At 39.2% G+C, this 18,231-nt stretch overlaps 1 protein-coding gene across 6 annotated transcripts in view; it reads left to right on the top strand.

Annotated features, from left to right (window-relative positions):
• Positions 1-18,231, top strand: part of vps50 (VPS50 EARP/GARPII complex subunit) — a 62,587-nt gene that overhangs the window by 23,056 nt on the left and 21,300 nt on the right. For 2 of the 6 annotated variants that reach the window (XR_013297763.1, XR_013297762.1), the window contains exons 15-30: positions 12-106; positions 602-700; positions 898-988; positions 1,093-1,275; positions 1,826-1,944; positions 2,736-2,842; positions 3,523-3,644; positions 5,637-5,714; positions 6,193-6,273; positions 11,494-11,642; positions 11,848-11,944; positions 12,432-12,590; positions 14,021-14,142; positions 15,721-15,910; positions 16,033-16,384; positions 17,054-17,146. Coding sequence is in view for 3 of the 6 variants with exons in the window: in XM_077590258.1 (XP_077446384.1) it covers positions 12-106; positions 602-700; positions 898-988; positions 1,093-1,275; positions 1,826-1,944; positions 2,736-2,842; positions 3,523-3,644; positions 5,637-5,714; positions 6,193-6,273; positions 11,494-11,642; positions 11,848-11,944; positions 12,432-12,590; positions 14,021-14,142; positions 15,721-15,910; positions 16,033-16,152 (1,812 nt within the window). In the remaining 3 variants the exon portion in view is untranslated. Of the gene's footprint in view, positions 1-11; positions 107-601; positions 701-897; positions 989-1,092; positions 1,276-1,825; positions 1,945-2,735; positions 2,843-3,522; positions 3,645-5,636; positions 5,715-6,192; positions 6,274-11,493; positions 11,643-11,847; positions 11,945-12,431; positions 12,591-14,020; positions 14,143-15,720; positions 15,911-16,032; positions 16,933-17,053; positions 17,147-18,231 lie in introns of those variants that run through there. The other 4 variants (XR_013297764.1, XM_077590258.1, XM_077590257.1 and 1 more) reach the window with 4 other exon arrangements.

Below are 18,231 nucleotides of genomic sequence, written 5' to 3'. Positions count from 1 at the left end.
CTTTTCCTCAGGATGTCCAGTTAAAAGTGAAGGCCTACATCCTGGGGACTGACATGTCCAACTTTAAATATGATGACTTCATTGTGGTATTGGATGTGATCAGCAGGTAAATTGTTGAACATGTGCGGATACAACAATGCGGCTATACAAACATTATTATCTGTTAATTAACTTTAATCATATTTAATTGAGAGAGAATAGAAATGCGCACAACCGCTCAGTGTTTCAAATACTGGTCACATGCTTTAGGAGTTGTTGGTATTCATGGCAATAGTTAAAGATCATTAATAGATTCACAGAGAAAAAGGTTAGCTCTTGATATCTTGTGTATGACAATGTGTAAAATCATCACATTGTACATAACTAGAATTCATTTGTGTGTGTTTCTGCAGCAAGAAATCTTAATTTTATATATAACTGGAGTGACAACTTGCAAATTCTGTTTGTTGTGTGCATGATTGACAGCAAAGTCAATCATGCACACATCAGTAGGGAAATTAAACAATACTCCTGGATGACACTTTCATAATTCATTCACATTTTTATCTTTGTTACAGTCATCAATCAAGTTCCAAATGCTTATTTTTGTATCGTTTCCTAGATTGATGCAGGTGGGTGAGGAATTCTGCAACAGTAAATCAGAGGTCCTGCAAGAGTCCATAAAACGCCAGAGTGTCAACTACTTTAAAAACTATCACAGGTAATTTAATCATAATAAAAACTAACGTTGCTTGCACCCATAGCATTTTTGTGCTCTCGCTAGCGAATCCAAGACCTGCCAAAAGTGAACATTTGAAGTTGAAGGGCTAGCAACGAATGAACAAAAGCTTTTTATTTTTGAAGACTTTAAAAGTTGTGACTTATTGCTTTTTTCGACTTGCTTTTCCAATTTTTCAGGGCACGGCTGGAGGAGCTGCGGATGTTTCTGGAAAATGAAACATGGGAACTCTGCCCTGTCAAGTCGAACTTTAACATCTCGCAGCTACATGTGGGTTTTTTTTTTCCTTTTGGTCATTTATTACTTCCGACCAAGCGTTCCGGTTTGTCTGCGCATTCTTATATTGCTTTCCTGTCGCTTCTTTCCAAACCTAGGAGTTTAAATTTATGGACAAGTGTCGCTCCCCGTCGCTTTCCCCAAGCAGAAAGAATGAGTCCACTGCCATCCAGATTCAAGAAGAGCTCTCATTATTCCAGCAATACCTGCAAGAGGGAAACCCCTTTGAAATGCATGTTGAGCAGAAAGAGGAAGAAACAGAGGATGTGCTGGCATCTGGGGTGAGAACCAAAAAAAAACCCTAGAAAGAAAATAAAGTATTCTATTCAGAGTATTCGTAATTAGTTTGAATAAAACCCATAGCACTCTAATTGTATAAATAGTTAAAGCTGTATGATATAAAGTACATCGTGTACATAGAGCATCTGCAATTGTTTAGTGTTGACAGTTTTACAGCTTCTACCCTCTAATGAGTCAAGTCAGCATCAACATTACTGAGATGGCTATGACTAATTAATGAGGCGACCTGTTGAGATTCACCTCTGTGTTTATAAAGAGACAAGTTGATTAATTGGTGCAAAATCGCTGCGGGATTATTCAAATTTGAAAAGAGGTGTATTTTCAATGGCTTTCAATGTAATGGACAAACAAAGGTTTTAACATTGGCGGCCATTGACGCAAGAGCCGTCTAATGTTTTACATTCCAAATGTTAGACCTTCACAATCACTTGATCCTCCTTTTGAATTCTATCAATTTGGCATTTTCCCTCTTTACTGTATCACTCCTTTTTTTCATCATGGTCTCCCCATTTTGTCGTTTCTTTTCTCAAGTACGAATCTGACGAGCTGGAGAAGAGCGCTTATCAAGACTACGACAGCGACAGCGACGTCCCCGAGGAGCTCAAGCAGGACTACGTGGACGAGCAGACGGGAGACGTCCCCCTCAAGAGGTCAGTCACACTGTTCCAAGCCGGGTGGTGACACCAGTGGCGTTTCATGATAAGGGCTAGGTGTCTGTCATTTCTGCTAGATGTAGTTTGATATTAACTGGCAGAAATGCCAAAAAATAAGACGGTCAAGCTCAGCAGCCGCTCTAATGAGGATAAGTGGTATGTTCGGTTCAATTTTAAATGCTTTCCATGTTTAATTTTAGCTCACCTCCTCTTAACCCCGCTCAGCGGGGAGGAAGCTTACCATGAAATCATGAAAAATTCTCTTTCTTCCCACATTAGTGATAAGGGGCTAGTAACTGTTGTTGCTATATTCAAGATGGTTCGCTCCCCCTTTTTTCTCTTGGAAATTAAGTTTGAATGATTTTGTCTGCATTTTAATGTCTGTTTCCATTCTATTATTGAAATACGTAGGCACTGACTCCGTTCAAATAGATTGGACATTTACTAAACTTTGTGTGGCAAGTTGAATCGAACTCGCAATCTATTTTCCCAGCACGGTTTCCCTCACGTACGTTAGCCTCCAGCTACCAAAATGCTAATTCCCGATTGTTTTAAACAGGGACAGCTAATGGTTAATTATCAAATAGGTCACGGTGGTCTCGTTCAGTAATTAAATGATTGCTGGTTAATGTTGAGCTCAATGACGGAAGTCAGGGGTCCCGTTTCCTCACCCTATGGGTTCTGATGGATCAATTAGAACAATTTCAAACCCATCTAAAGTTGTTTTTTTCCGCTCCTTAGTGAAGGAATAATAAAGTTGGTTGGAACCCTTTTTTTCCCTTTCTCAGTGTGTCTCGGGAGACTATAAAAAGCAAGAAGCGGTCCGATTACAACCTGAATAAGACCAACGCCCCGATCCTCACCAACACAACTCTCAACGTCATCCGGCTCGTAGGTGAGTCCTTTTGTCAAGCATTTAAATCGGTATTCTCTTTCTCAGATCCATTTAGTTATTTCCCTCACCCCTCTGTGTCTGCCGTTATTCTGGCTAATTAACTCTTTCACACATGAGCACGTTGCGCTCTGGGCTGCTGCCCGTGTGACTGAGAAGCAATGATAATAGTTAGCCTTTGCCCCCAGCTCTTTTAAAGAGGTGCTTAAATGTCTGCGTGACATTACTAAGTATGCAAATGCAACGGGCTCCAGCTAAGGTCCCCATTGCTCCACCGGCATATCATTTATTGTAATTTTACAATTTTAATTTTCTGCAAATTCGATTAAATGATGTTGAATCCCTGTGGACTCAGAGAGGCTGGCAGCTATTATTCACTGCCAGTCCAAAATGATTGGACATATATTGCCGTCAAGGGCACAAAACTTTCTTTAACATTTTTTTTTTCTTTCTTAAGGTAAAATTTAAACCCAAATTGTATTATTGGTGTCCACTTACTGTCCTATGTTTTTTACATGAGACACTTCATTCTTTGAAAATTATAAAATAAAATATTTATTGCCTCAAATATTTCGCGGTCCCATTACCTTTTAATTATAAAAAAACATTATTCCAAAAATTACAATTACAAAATTGGAACACTTTCTAAATGCTTTTGTTTTTTTGTGTATATTTCCCACCAGGCAAATACATGCAGATGATGAGCATTCTGAAGCCAATCGCCTTCGATGTCATCCACTGCGTGTCCCAGCTTTTTGACTACTACCTCTACGCTGTTTACGCCTTCTTTGGAAGAAATGACATGGTAAAATGACTTTTTAGCTTGATACAGTACCCTGCGGCAAAGGGAACTGAATATTCTCTTCCCTACCCACTGAGTATTTGACAGGGCAAGTTGAAGGTTCTTTTTCATTTTGACAGATTGGTATGCCTTATCTGTAGCAGTAGCCCCGCTGAGAGCGCTTGAGCGCTTGAACGACAGTGAGAGAGAATTCCCTGGTCTGTTTTATAGATTTTTCCCAAAAATAGTGACTATAGTCTGTATTTTGGCTCTGTAGTGTCATACTGACTTTAGGAGAAACAGGAGCATAAACCTAAACAAAAATGTGTAATATTTAAATATAATAAAGTACCTCAGTAATAAAATCAAGTATCTGGGTTTTTGAAATTATTGTTTGACAGGCCAAGATAGCAAAACTCGGTAATTCATTGAGATGTTTGTTTTCAAAACGTTAGTGAATTACTGACTATCATGTTTTTAAGTACTTTGGTGTCTATTCTCCTTTAAGACTCAAATTTGAAAAACTGCCACGCCAAAAAAATGGTGCTTGTATTGTTACCTTTTAATCCCTTCTAATCCCTATATAAAAAAATGTGATTTCAAAAATAACTTCAATTTACTGTGGCTAACATAATGGAAAGGTCATAAAACATGACGACAGAAGGCGTACTGTTATTTTCCCTAGAGCCTGAAATCCGAATGTTTATTCCGACACATTCCATCTAAATAATAGGTTACAGTCTCTCAACCCAGCCATTTCTTACACTGTAGAGTGGCCTTCTCAACGAAACAAAAGACAATTGTGTGTTTTCACCATTCTTAGCGAGCACAAAATGACTTCTAGCCTATTGTGTGGAAGACTTAAAGAGGATGAACGCTCCACAGGGGCTGCTCTAATAGAAATGATTAACGCTGCTGTGCGCATGTCATGCGAAGCTAAAAGAAGTCATTCTCGTCGAATCTTGTCCTCCTCGTGCCCGGCGCTACACAGCCTTCCCGTCATGTGTCCTCATTGAGTGCAATCTCATGAACGTTCCCATTTCATTAATAGTCCCACTTAGTGAGGCCTCAATGGTAAAATGCTAATCCCGCTATGAATCTTTCAACAGCCCCTATGCCACGTGCATATGCTGCTTTTTTTGACCCGGTAATTGCTCTTTCGTCACTGCCGGAATGAAGATGGATCTATTTGACTTCTCCGGTTAAAGAGTCACGGCTGGCATTAATATTCAAAAGGGTAAATAGCCCACTATGTGTTTATATTGGCTGGGAGAAACCGCTGAACTAAGTCTGGTCACACATATGCTAAAGTTGCATTATTTTCTCAGGAGAGACTTCATAAATAATCAGGCGTTCATCTGTTTGGATTTAGTGGGAAGGCAGTTTTGGACTCGGTAGTTGAGACTTGGATGTTTTGCTGAAATTCTCATTGGAGAGAGACAAATTACAGACTAAACTGAGATGAGAGTGCATTCATGTACACTGGGAAAAGAGATGACCAACTATTCAATATGTATAAATATTTGTCATTTCTACTCAGTGAGCCTATTGTATGACCATAGAAGCACTTGGAGTGAAATTGTTTTGCATTCAGTTTTTGGCAGGAACACCTAAGAAACAGATGGTGCAACGGATTTTGAAACCATAAACATACAGACTCTGAATTTCAAAAGATGGCAAAGTTCTTCTGTATTCTTATTGAAATAATAAACTTGTAAATGATATTCAAATTATAATTATTTTTGGCCATTAACTCCGAAATAGGTTTTCAGAACTGATCAGAGTGTTTTATTTGCCCATTTTTGCTCTCTCTAAGGATTATGTAACTTTATATATAGCCCACCAACTGTCTTTGTCCTTTATGATTAATCAGCTCTAAGGCCCATTCCAAATTGAGTTCCTTTATTTTTCTCCCTTCATATTGGACTCCAATTTTTGCAGTTTTAATTTCAGCCTTCAAGTTTTAACTTGACTCTCTTTTTGTGCTTTACTTTGATCCTTTTCCGCCATGTTTAGTCTGTCCCAAGCCCATCTTTGCCCACTCACAGTGGCAGAGAGTCGGGCACGGCCCGTATGGTGGGCCCGGCTTGTTTGGTAAGAGTAGAATTCCACACACTACACTGTAAAAAAAAGTTACAGTAAATACTGGCAACGTGAAAACCGTAAAAGGTTAACCATCAAATTAACAAACGTCTGTAAAAATTACATATACTTGTTCACCAAGTAAATGTAACTTTTATTTATTTATTACAGTGTAGTCAGTACTTGTGTGTGATCCCTCAAGTAACACCAAGTGCATCTGAAAGTACCTTTAGGAGAAGTTGCCTTTTCTTTGTGTTGTTTTTGCAATGTTTCCCTTCACTTTCCACCGCTGTCATCCACGATCGTTATTGTGAATGTATCCCCCTGTTGACACGGAGTCAGCTTGAAGCCCAAAGTAAAAGACGCTCCTTTCCCCATCCCACATGAGATGTGTACACGTGTGGCATGCCTTCACACTTCTCTGAAGTGCGTGCTATCCAGTAGGAAAGGTGTTGCTGACGCTAACATTATGTGAATCTATATTCCGCAGTATGAATCATCAGGTCTGGGCCTTATCAGCAGTAGACTGCGAACCACACTGAACCGGATACAGGAGAGCCTCATCGACATGGTAGGACTTAAACACTTAAATGCAGCATCTCCTCTCTCTGTTTCCCAATTGCTCATTACCTCATTTTCTGACACAAACATGCTCCGCCGTCCATTTCTCTCCTTTTTATGCTCGTTCCTCACTACTCTCGCGTCACGTCCCCCGGCCATGTGCGTGGCCTTTTTGGCGAGAAAGCCTCAGCCAATGTTGCCACCAAATACATTACGGGTCGTTATTATGTGGTGGGTGGTCACTCACACACGCGTAGCTCCCTTCCTCTAAGTGACCAGAGCAGGTTGGATTTGGACGTGTTGTTCCATTAGGGCCTTCAATGATGACAATTAGTTTAATGCTGGGCTTACCCTCCTAATACCATTTTTTTGTTTTTTTTCACTCCCTACCGTCATGACCCTGGTGTCATTTTTTTTTTCGCTGTACGGAAGTTTTTGAAATAGAAACTTCTAGTAACATTTTGATTGTGTCCAATGATAATGGTTGTTATTTTTATAGGTCTCCTCAACCATTTTTCATATCGTATAAATGATAACAATACATTTTTATTTACACCATTGAAAAAGGAATTGGAGGAGTGGGATAAACACTTTTACAAGATAAAACATGTGTTTATACAAAAATACACAAGTCTACGTAATCTATTTGCTCTGACCCAAATTCCCTACATCTATATTGAAAAATGGAATAGGGACTATTTTGCCTGAAAAAACATTTGATTTTGCAGCACAATGGCATTTTGCTGTGATAGCAATGCTGATGACTTTGTTGCAGTCTTCGCAGCTTTCAGGAGGCCCTCAGGAGGAAGGTGTAGAAAAAAAAATGTTAAATTGGCAGAAAAAATAAAATGAAGGGGGGGTCACATGAATATGCCAGATAGTCAAAATGTTCACTTCAGCCATTAAAATCTTTGCTGCAATATTTTAGGCGCCAGAAAATGACCACTTTCAAATTGAAACAAAAAATAAAGAAGCCACCTAAACACACTTAAAAAATAGTATAGTCGACATGATTGCAATATATTATAAAATATTCTACAAGTTCTCCACAAAAACGTGTCTTTTTTAATCTGGCATCGTGAACACAAATCCTACTTTTTATGATATAGTTTGTATAGGGTACTTGTGCTTGCAAGCAAATACATCCACTGCATGCTCCAGAGATTGGCTAGGGGTGGACCTCATTTGCAGGCAGATTATAAAGTTAATTATACACTGCATTTCAATCGAGCTGTCAAATCCTTGCGGTTTTGCTCCCCTTATTTGACGTTGCAGCGGTTTGATCCGTAAGCTAGCTCGTCGGTAATGACTCAGAGTCCCACGTGTGCCCTACCGTCTCATTTCGGCTCAGGTACAGAGTGGTCTCATCTTAAATTGGAAGATCCGCAGAGGGGGAAAAAAAAGGCATTTGGAATAAAAAATCATCCGCTCTTTAGTTTGGCTTGCGTTTCTTTCTGTGTGTCTCTTTTGAGTAGAAGCAATAGTCCTTTTCGCCATTTTCTTGCGATTTGGGATCAGATGCTCTGTGTAAACTAACGGAGTGATCAATGATGTTTTGGGCTGATTTCATGAGGCGGCCTAATCAAGTTCATGGCCGAGACCCATCTGCTCCCACGTTGCCCCTGTTTGAAAGTTCCGCTGTGACAGCTGTTGAGAGCCCAATTGCTCTAGGCAACATTTGGAGCTGTCATACTTGGATTTTCAATGAACAATTGCACAGATGTGCTGTTCCTCTGCAAATCATCTCAAGGAAAATGAATCTACCATTAGATTGACACAATACAATACAATAATACTTAAAAACAAAGCATGGCAGATTTATTTGAGGCAAATCAATTCAAAGTAATTGATTACAAAGATAAATTGATTAGCAACAGACATCACACACATGTAATAGTCAAAATAAATTACAGTTTTTCTCTCATTCGCAAGCATTAGACAAAGATTAGCTCAGATTAGTAAAAGTGTCAATGCCCCGTTAAATAAACAAAAGGATTTTGTGAATTTTGGGATATTAATGTAGAACAACATGCCCTTTTTCTCCACTTAATATTTGTCGCTCTAGAAGGCCCCCAGGCCCCAGCGGTTGTCAAAACAAAATCAATGAAGGGCTTTCATTTAATGTCGTCTAATGAGAGGTAAATTTTCCAGTTGTTGCGTGATAAAGAAGTGCAAAAAGATCCACTTGGCAGTAATTGCCTTGCAGCAAGTCCACTTGCGCAGACCATGGCTCTCCATGGAATGGGCTGGAGAGGAATAAGCAGTCAATCCTGATCCATTGAGACACTTGGCCAATGAGATCACATTCGGTATCCCCTGCTAAAAGCTATTATTTGAAAACTGAATACAATTACTCCTGTTCAATTGCTTGTTTAGCTGCCTGGACACACAGAATGATAGCCTGAATGCATTTTCCGGTTGGCGCTGTTTTCTTTGTTAAGTGTGAAACACACCCAGTGTTGTTCTTTATTCAAAAATGCAACTCAAAAAGAAATGGAACAAACGTGGAGAATAGAGATACAGAACCAAGAGTGAATATGCAACTTTGCAAATTACCATCATTTTCAACATTGGATATATATATATATACATCAAACATATGCAGAACTATAATCCCCAAGTTTCAAAACTGGACTGGAAAATGTAGCGTCCCATACTCTGAACAAAACCAGATAAGCATCTTCAAATATTCATTAAATTCTCCCATGATGAAACCTTTTTGAATACTTATGCTATTTGACTGTGACTAGAATTGCCAAGTACTCCCAACTTGATGTAATGAAGTTCACTTAACGAACAAACTAGGATTCTCCGTTGGAATGAATTCCACGTATCTCTCCATGCTGTGAAAAAAATCCCACAGTTTTTCTGTTTATTTTTCTTTCATGCATTTCTGAAGAATTCTTTTCAAACAAGCAAAACCCTCCGCCTTCCCATTTCATCAGTTTTAGTCCCAACGACAACAGGCGAACGGCGTGATCCCATCTCTGATCTCCCTCATATAGTGATTTTCCTCTTCTCGGTTTGGAAATCAATCGCCACGCATTCTCCGTATATTTCCTTTATTTCCAACGGGAGTTCAATCCCGCATTTTCTAATCATTACGCAAGTGTAGATAAGCTCTTGGGCTTTGATGGCCTCGTCTTTTACAGTGCTGGCGGTCCACATGGGAGAAAGATGTGTGAGTAGCATTAATACCTACAGACTGAAACAAAACAACTTTCCCTCCGTTTGCGGAATATAAATGACCGAAACATAGCTCTTCCTTACGACTCGATGTCAGCTTCAAGTTAAGAATTCTTCACGGAGGCTTTAGATGGATGTTATGCGATTGCGGAGAAAACATTGCTGTGTTTTCAGGAGCTCAGGCGAGCAAACTGTATACATTTTATGCTAACGGAACTTTCTGATATCTATTGCAAAAAAATAAACAGACGATGAAACCTCAATTAACATCAAGTGAATTAATGTTAGAATGTTATTCATTGTTCCAATTATGTGCAAATGTGTCATATTTTGGGGGGAAATGGTTTTCTAAACTAATAAGGATATATTGCACTATGATTACAATACAAATTAGATATTAGAAATTATCTTGCATTCATTTTTCTTATTTCTGATCTTTCAAATGAGATCAGACTCAAATAAAAGAAGATTCTAAATTATAATTCTTATCAGCGATCATTTCCTGCTACTCCAAGTCCTGATTAGATAATTACAGTAATTGCATAGATGTATCTGAAACCGTAGAAGGTACTTAATTTATTCCTAAACATGCATTAATGTCACGTTTATATCGTACTAATTAACACCTTAGATTTTTTTAAAGATATCATTTAGTGCTCCTGTGCTTAACATAAATACGATAATATCTGTGGCTTGGAATAACATAAAATAACAATTCAAGTCAAAAGAAAAATTGACAGGAGTTCAACCACAGGTTAGTCAATCGTCATCAAAATTCTGAGAATTCTTCACGTGTGGGATGTACAAATTTTATGGGAAAAACAACTTACATCTTTCTTGGAAAGTGAAGAACTGAAATCCTATGTAATATTTTGAGCAGCTGCTTCGTGTAAATCAAGTACAGTTTCACAGAAAAGAAAAGAAAAGTTGTATAGACCAAAATCCATGGTAACACAGAGATAGGTACATCGTGCAAGTATTTGTTTTTCTGTTTTGTTTGCTAATTCAAACTGGGTAGTTTGTCTAAAATTAACTTTAACAAATAATTTTAAATGGAAAGTCTGAAGCCACTGCACTTAATTCTTGCCAAAACCCACAAATGCAACTGCATTCCTCATAAATACAACAGGATTAAGAAAGACGTTTATCATCAATATTTCATCCAATGGAGCATTTCATCTAAAGTAAGATTTCATTTGCAAAAGCAAAGTGCCACACATGATTTGCATTTGTCTATAAAACTGTTAACCCTTAAAAGAACACTCATTGAAATTCAATACTATCCGTTTATTGGCCTACATTAAGAAATAAACCCTGCAGTTTTAAAGTTTCCCCAGTCGTGACTTTGAACGCTACATATACTAAATCTATTTCCTGTCAGCAAAATGTTGGTTTGTCAAACTTCCAAAACTTTTTTATGAATGTCTTACTATTCTACTGCTACTACAAATATAGAGACATCAATGTTTTTCTTGTTTAAAAGTCTACCTTGCATTTGGAGTGGTCACCTAAAGAACTTCAACCACTCCGCCCTGAAGTGAGCGTAATAAGAGGATGCCAACAAGTGAATACGAATGATTGCAACGCAGCTCACAGTTGTTTAAGAGTCGCGTGATTGCCGTTGATCTGCCGGAGGCTCTTTTGCAAAAAGACCAAAGGTTATCATGTGGCCATATTGCGTTTTCTAGAGACAATTTCCACCCTCTTCTGACATTCTTTTCAGTTCTCTGCACAGTCTTGATTGTGTCACTTGAAATCCATACCTTTATCACCGGTGAACGTTTTTCAACATGGCAAGGTGAAATTCATCTTTTTGAAGCTCTTCAAGTCAATAGCTGGCATAGACGTCTAATCCCTTTCAATGATCGTCAACCCTTTTGGCCAGATCAATCCAGATTAAATGCAGGAGCAGCAAAAAAAGTTTGTTTTCAGCCTCTACCCGTCAACATGGATTAGATATCTCTTACCGTCAATGGCAGTGAATGAAAACAATGCGAATATTCGCTGTTGACAACATACTCATTTGCACGCGTTTGTCTTCCAGGAGGCTAGCAATGAAAATGCAGCTATGCACGGTACTTCAGAAGACAGGAAGGAGAAAGTGCCGAGCCCCCACCTCAGCCAAATGGTGGTCCTCAGCAACAGCGATACTCTGTATGGACTGGCACAGAGAGTGGTCGCCACGGAGTCACTGTACGTACCTCCACAAAATATTTTAATTTTCAAGGGCTGGGAATTTTTTTTTTTTTTTTTTTTAAAGATGAAACTGTCACCAGGCACAGGTACATCTTTACAAAAACAATATACAGCAAGAAAGAAGTTCCAAAGGGCATTATAAAAGGTGAATTATATGGTCATAAAAGTGACATTATTTATCCTTTTTTCTTTTTTCCTCCAGTGTGTTTTTGGCTGAGCAATTTGAGTCGCTTCAGTCCCATTTGGACACCATGATGCCTGCTGCCAAGAAACCTTTTCTGCAGCAGTTCTATTCCCAGGTACACATAAAATCCTGCACTTTTTTTGCCTTATTATTGTAAATGATATGCATTAGCGTCAACAACAGATGAGTTGAGCGAAATTCCCATTGCGGAAAAAAGAAGCTGAGTGATCAAGCACACCTTTCTTTATTCATGATATATTTGACTTTTAAATGCCAGTGCACCTGCACAATATTGTATTTGGAGGTTGCTTTCTCCAAGACATTTATTCCACAAGAGTTGTTGCTTTTCAAGAAACCAACTTCTTCCGGAGAAATCATCATCGATGCGTGATACGTCACTCAAAAATCATCCAGTTGTGTTTGACATTTGAGTTGTTAAAATGATGGAAAGTCACTAAATTACCACCCACTTAACTCATTAACCACCAATTAAGACAATAAACGTCCAATACACTTGAACTGGTAGAGGACAAATGGATTGGACGCCGATAGTTTTTTATGACAGACAGCCATAAATTGAAATAATTTCTTCCTCTTGCCAGACTGTGTCTACAGCCAGCGAACTGCGGAAGCCCATTTACTGGATCGTGGCCGCCAAAGCCATTGACTACGAGCAGATGTTACTTCTGATGTCGGGCGTCAAATGGGACATCCGAGAGATCATGTCCCAGCATAACATATATGTGGATGTCCTACTAAAGGTAATGATCCTAATCAAATGTGGACTTATTTTAAAACATTATTGTCTTGCTCAGCTACTTGTAACTAGCAAAATTGCTATTCTTGCTAAAGTGTCTTAAAAAAATTCATTTTTTCTGCTGAACTTTGAATTCCTTAAATTTAAAATGTCTGTATCCGATTTTATTGTTTCATTGTTCTAATTGGTCTTAAAAAAGTCAAGTCGCTCATCTATCTCCATCAACGGCAACCAATTAGTGAACATAACAGGTAAAACTTGGAACATTTTCTGCTGAAAGTAACCCACTAAATATGCATTTCACATCATGCATTTTGCATTGGGGTTGGCGGAGAACCAAAGGTCACAAAAGGTCACAAAGCACACAGCCTCCCTAAAAGTCTGTAGATTATACATTTATGAATAGAATCATACATAATAAAGCATTCCACTCCAAGCAAAACGTTATTTTCCTCCTGAAAAAGAACTTCAAGCCACCGCTTGAATTCCCGCACGGTTGGCAGAACTTAAGCCTTGCTAATTTTACCCGCGGCTAAATGCTTCGGGTACAAATCCCCGACTCGCAGTCTGGACCAAAATCCCTTATGGTGTCAATTCGATCTGCTTGATGGACTGACACGGTGCATATTACAACTAGCATGTACCTTCCACCCCAAAGGGTGCTAATAACCCCCTCTAACAACTTGTCACATACACATACATAATTGTGCCGTGAGCATTGATTGAAACTAGCGTGCCGACTTTTTTTTTTTTTTTTGTCGTACTGGACGCGGGGGGATATTTTATTCATGAGCTCAGGTTTATCACTAGCAGTCAACAATGACATTGATTTGCATTTAAAGTGGCATGGAGATGCCGAAGTCTCCACATGAGTTCATTGAGAAAATGCTGAAGTAAGAAACTATTGTAAGGCCGTCGGAAAGTAAATACCATTTCATTCAAAGATGTTTAATGCATTTGAGTGTGCTAGCGATTGTTTGACTAAAATGTATTCAGGTATGTCGCAGGCAAACTTTCCAGAAAAGTCGAGTTACCCGAATTAAACTTTATTGAATTTTTATGACTTGAATGGCTAAGAAGTTACAGAGACGTGATACGGTATGTTCGTGGGTTTTAGGAGGCAGAAAATTGGAGCTGAGATGTGTATGAGTGTATAAATAAATGGATGAGGGCGTTTGCATGATGAGGGTACAGCGGGGTTCTTTCATGCAAGTCAATTCCGCGGTAAACATTGTAATATGTACTGGTGGGCACCCAACTGTTTTTATGGAACCCAGTCGTTAGAAAAGTCGGGTGAAAAGGGAAATATTCTTGTCACGCTGTAAGCTGCTCCCATCTGGCAAAACACAATTTGAGGAATCAAATCCGATTGTAATGATGATAGTTGTACAGTTGAATTCATATTTTGTTCATGCTTTTTTTTAAATTCAAAAGGAGTTTGAGATGTTCAACGAGCGGCTTGCAGATGTCTCCAGACACGTACGCATCCCACTCCCCGTGTCCAATGTCCTGTGGGAGCACTGCATTCGCTTGGCCAACAGGACTCTTGTAGAAGGGTAAGGAAGACAGAAAAAAGGCACTTTTTCTCTAATCAATTTTAATTAAACTCGCCTTTGATGAATTACCGTGATTACGCCCTTACTTCCGCTCCTACGGAACTTGCAAACACCGAGAAATTGGAATCGTAATGTGTTGGGTGCACAGAGTGATACGGACTTCCTTTGAGTCATCCTTTGGGATGCTCCTTTCACAAAATAACTCGACATTCCTCTCGTCTCACTCGCTTTGCTCCAGCGCCGTCTTTTCCAGACACATGGGGGATTTGCATGACACGGCCCGCTCGCTCCAACTGTAAAGCGCTCTTGACACATCCCTCTGCAATACATTTTCACTTTTTTTCACTTGTAAGCACCCCATATGGCTTTTGATAGGTGAGAGGAAGCATTTGCCTGTTTGCTTTAGTTTTTTTTTTTTCATGCGCACCTATATATACACGTACGCTACCGTGCGTCCTTGTGGGTAAGTGAATGCGTGGAGTGGCTTGTTACATCGGAGGTGTGATGAAGCCCTCTCATATCTCCTCGCATTTGTGAGTCTGTAACAGCTCCATGGCGACGAGAGGCGACAGTCAACCTCACTTATTGTGTGTCCTATAGTAACGAGGGCATTTAGAAGTTAAGGTGACTTAAATATCGTGCATTTCTATGACTTGAAAATGTTCTTTTAATTTTTTCACAATTTGGAAAGGTTTTCTGCATATATATGAAATAGGTAAAGTGCTATTTTCATCTGATGATCAAAGCTCTGCCTTTAGGGACGTCAAGGTCACTTGCTGATAAAAGATATCCACAAAGTGATGCTGGATGCATAACGTGTTGTAACATTAGATGAGGCAGAAAACCGCGTTTCACCCAATTGGGTCTTATTACTTTGCTCACTTTTCTTTCTTATTTGCAATTTAGGTTTGATGGCTGGTGATTACACTGAACAAACAAACACTGGAATGTTGAATTTTTCATGGAAATGAATGTTAAAGCTGATTTAACTCGCTGATAAATTAACATAGGAGCTACCAAGCTAGTTTCAAGTTTTGTTTTTACCATCAAAGTCTGCATCCAAAACATTTCAACTGACAAAAAAGGCGGTGTGTCAATGCGGAGTTCAGCGTCTCTTAGAGTGGTGGTTAAAAAATGCGTGGGTTCACCACAGCAACATTTTTTAGCTGTTTAATGAGCTCATCTAAATAGAGATTTCCATGGATTATTTTATTCAACTAACATATAGATCATTTTCCTTCCTCTAAAGTGCGTCTCCCACTCTTTAAATCCTCCGCATTTGTCACGCCAAACTAACGAAAAATGATTTTTTTGCGGTCAAGCAAGCCATCCCAAATTTGGCAAATGATAGAATTCTGTCCAGGGCATTATTTGCCTCGTGGCACAAGAGCGTCTGCGATGTGTCGCTCGAAAATGACCCGCTTCGCCACTTGCCAACGGCGCGAAGGCGGTTTGAGGCTGGCCAGCTCCGTCGTTTAGGATGCCAAAAGTCAAATTGTCAGACTTATTATTATTGCAGCCAGGCACAAAAACACAATTTTCAATTTTTCGGCCCCTATTTTATCTAATTTTTTACAGATATGCCAATGTGAAGAAATGCAGCAACGAGGGGCGGGCGCTGATGCAGCTGGACTTCCAACAATTCTTAATGAAGTTGGAGAAGCTGACAGACCTGCGGCCCATTCCAGATAAGGAGTTTGTGGAGACCTACATTAAGGCCTACTACCTGACAGAGAACGATATGGAACAGTTCATTAAGAACCACAGGGTACATGTACATGTTTTTAAATGACTGTAAATTACGATTAATCTAGCAATACATGACCAATTTTTTTTTGTAACTTTAGACAAGAGCTTCAAATTTCATCCTTTTGTTTTCCCCCCTTTCAGGAGTATTCCATGAAGCAACTAGCAAACCTGGTCAACGTTTGTCTGGGCTCGCACATAAATAAGAAGGCCCGCCAGAAACTTCTGGCCGCCATCGATGACATTGACAGACCCAAGAGATAGAGCACATCCCAATCTAGCAAGCTGGATAAGATGTAAAAACGGTCAAACTGTTCTAATCATTCACATTAAGCAAATGCTCCGTTTGATGGATATCTTTAGATACATTTTATTTCAGTACCATAAGCCTCATTAACCTCATTGTTTTTTGTTTTGTCATGTCACCTTCCCGCAGTTGTTGTCTTTCTTCCCATTAACTCCGAGGATAACTGGAATTAACCATGTTAAAAGTAAGGTGAGAAATGAGTATCCATCCGTTCAAAAACCACGTTTTTTTTAGATGATCATTTGTTATTTATTGTTATTATGTGTATTTTACACATTGTTAGTGAGAAAACACATCATATGTCGATATGAAGTGGCTTCTACTGCCTTGTTTGTTTTGATGAATGCATTTTAATGTCACCGTTAGATTGTATGTTCACCACGCTGAATTGACTGTATGTGACTGACATTTTTTTCCCCAGTGCAGCATATATTATTCATTTGCCAGGCTGGATCTATTGTGAAAAGAATCATAATGTAGCGATTCCCGATCGTGATTCCTAAGCAAAGACAAATACTCCGCATATGAATGTTCTGGACAATGTCTGTATTTATTTTCTGCCCTTTGTCTTGTTTTCTATTAGCATAGAATGTGTTGTGCTTGAAGTGCTCTCATCATGCAAATCCTAAAATGAAACAAATGCGAACTAGTACTTAACCACAAATTTGTTAGTGCTGAATTTTATCGTTAATCCTACCACAATAAACCCAACAGGAATTCACTTGTGTTGAACTCAATTGTTTGCTTGTATCATTTTGATGACAGCACTCGATTACAGGATTCATGCATAACCTTTTGTGTGTACACTATCATAAAACCGCTACTGTCCATTTTAATGAGTCCCCCCCCCTCAACCAGGAGCTGGATCCTGTCAGACGCAATAAGTGGAGCTTCCTGTGTGATTACCACTCCTGTGACTTCCTGTTTATCAGCATCATCAGAATTGGCCAAGTAGGTTAAAAACACACGTTTTTGTTAGAATAAAGTTCATAACAGGTTTACTCAAAACATCACACCATTGGGATGAATCTAATTTAGCACCATCATTTTTTTTCATCCGCCGTTAATCTCAATTAGTTGCGCAATGGTTGAATATAATTAAATAAATAAAAAGATGACTCAATGCTAATAAATTATATTAAACAATGAACTCCCTCACGCGTAAACGGCAGCCAGCTTGTTAATAAAATACTTGCAGCGATCGCACATTTAGCGACCCGGGGGCAACTTTCATTCGCGTATGCGTTATGATGTCATTTTAGCCCTACAAAACTTTCATGATGCATTCCATAGGTCTATAATGCAGGTATATTTTTATTTCCGTCAAGCCATCCATCCACCCGTTTTCAATACTTTGCCAACACGATAAAAGCATCCAACATGGGTCACATGACAGTGACCTCTTACAACACAGTAGTCTATGGATTATTGCTCGGTACTATTGTGGAGAAGAAAACGCACAAATCACCCTCGGTATGGAACTCGGGGCTGCGACAAAGGGTAGGCGAAACCGAGCGAGGATGCAGAGATATTTATTTGCCGTATAGATTGAAAGCACGAGGGTCACAGGCGACGACTTGGCGGGCCCCTCAGGATGCGCGCCATGAATCATTCATGGACTCCGTCGTTATAATGGACGTGACGACCTCTGCAAATGCTCCGTTTTCAGCCCCGTAAAAGCTTTGACTGTGCAAACAACTCAGAGATAAAGTATGGCTGGAAGAACAAGAAAAGAAAACAAATGTTATTATTCTCTATCATTAGGTTTTTCAGCTACGGCCTCCCTATTTTCTTCAAATTTTCCAAAAATACTGTAGTTAACTTATAAAACATTCAACCATTGATTGATCCATTATGACTGCTCCATTTGTCAACTTCATGACGCGTTGCATTTTTCAAACGTCACCTATAAAATGTATACAAACAAGTTTAGGTTAGACACGTCTCCGGTAAATCAAATAATCATCGTCAGTTAGCAGTATTTAAATATATTAATGGCCGTAAATCCCCATCTTGTTGACTGACGCGAGAGACGA

Source organism: Stigmatopora argus, chromosome 21 (assembly GCF_051989625.1).
Source record: "Stigmatopora argus isolate UIUO_Sarg chromosome 21, RoL_Sarg_1.0, whole genome shotgun sequence".
Lineage (NCBI taxonomy): Eukaryota > Metazoa > Chordata > Actinopteri > Syngnathiformes > Syngnathidae > Stigmatopora > Stigmatopora argus.
This window is presented reverse-complemented; position numbering and strand designations above follow the sequence as displayed.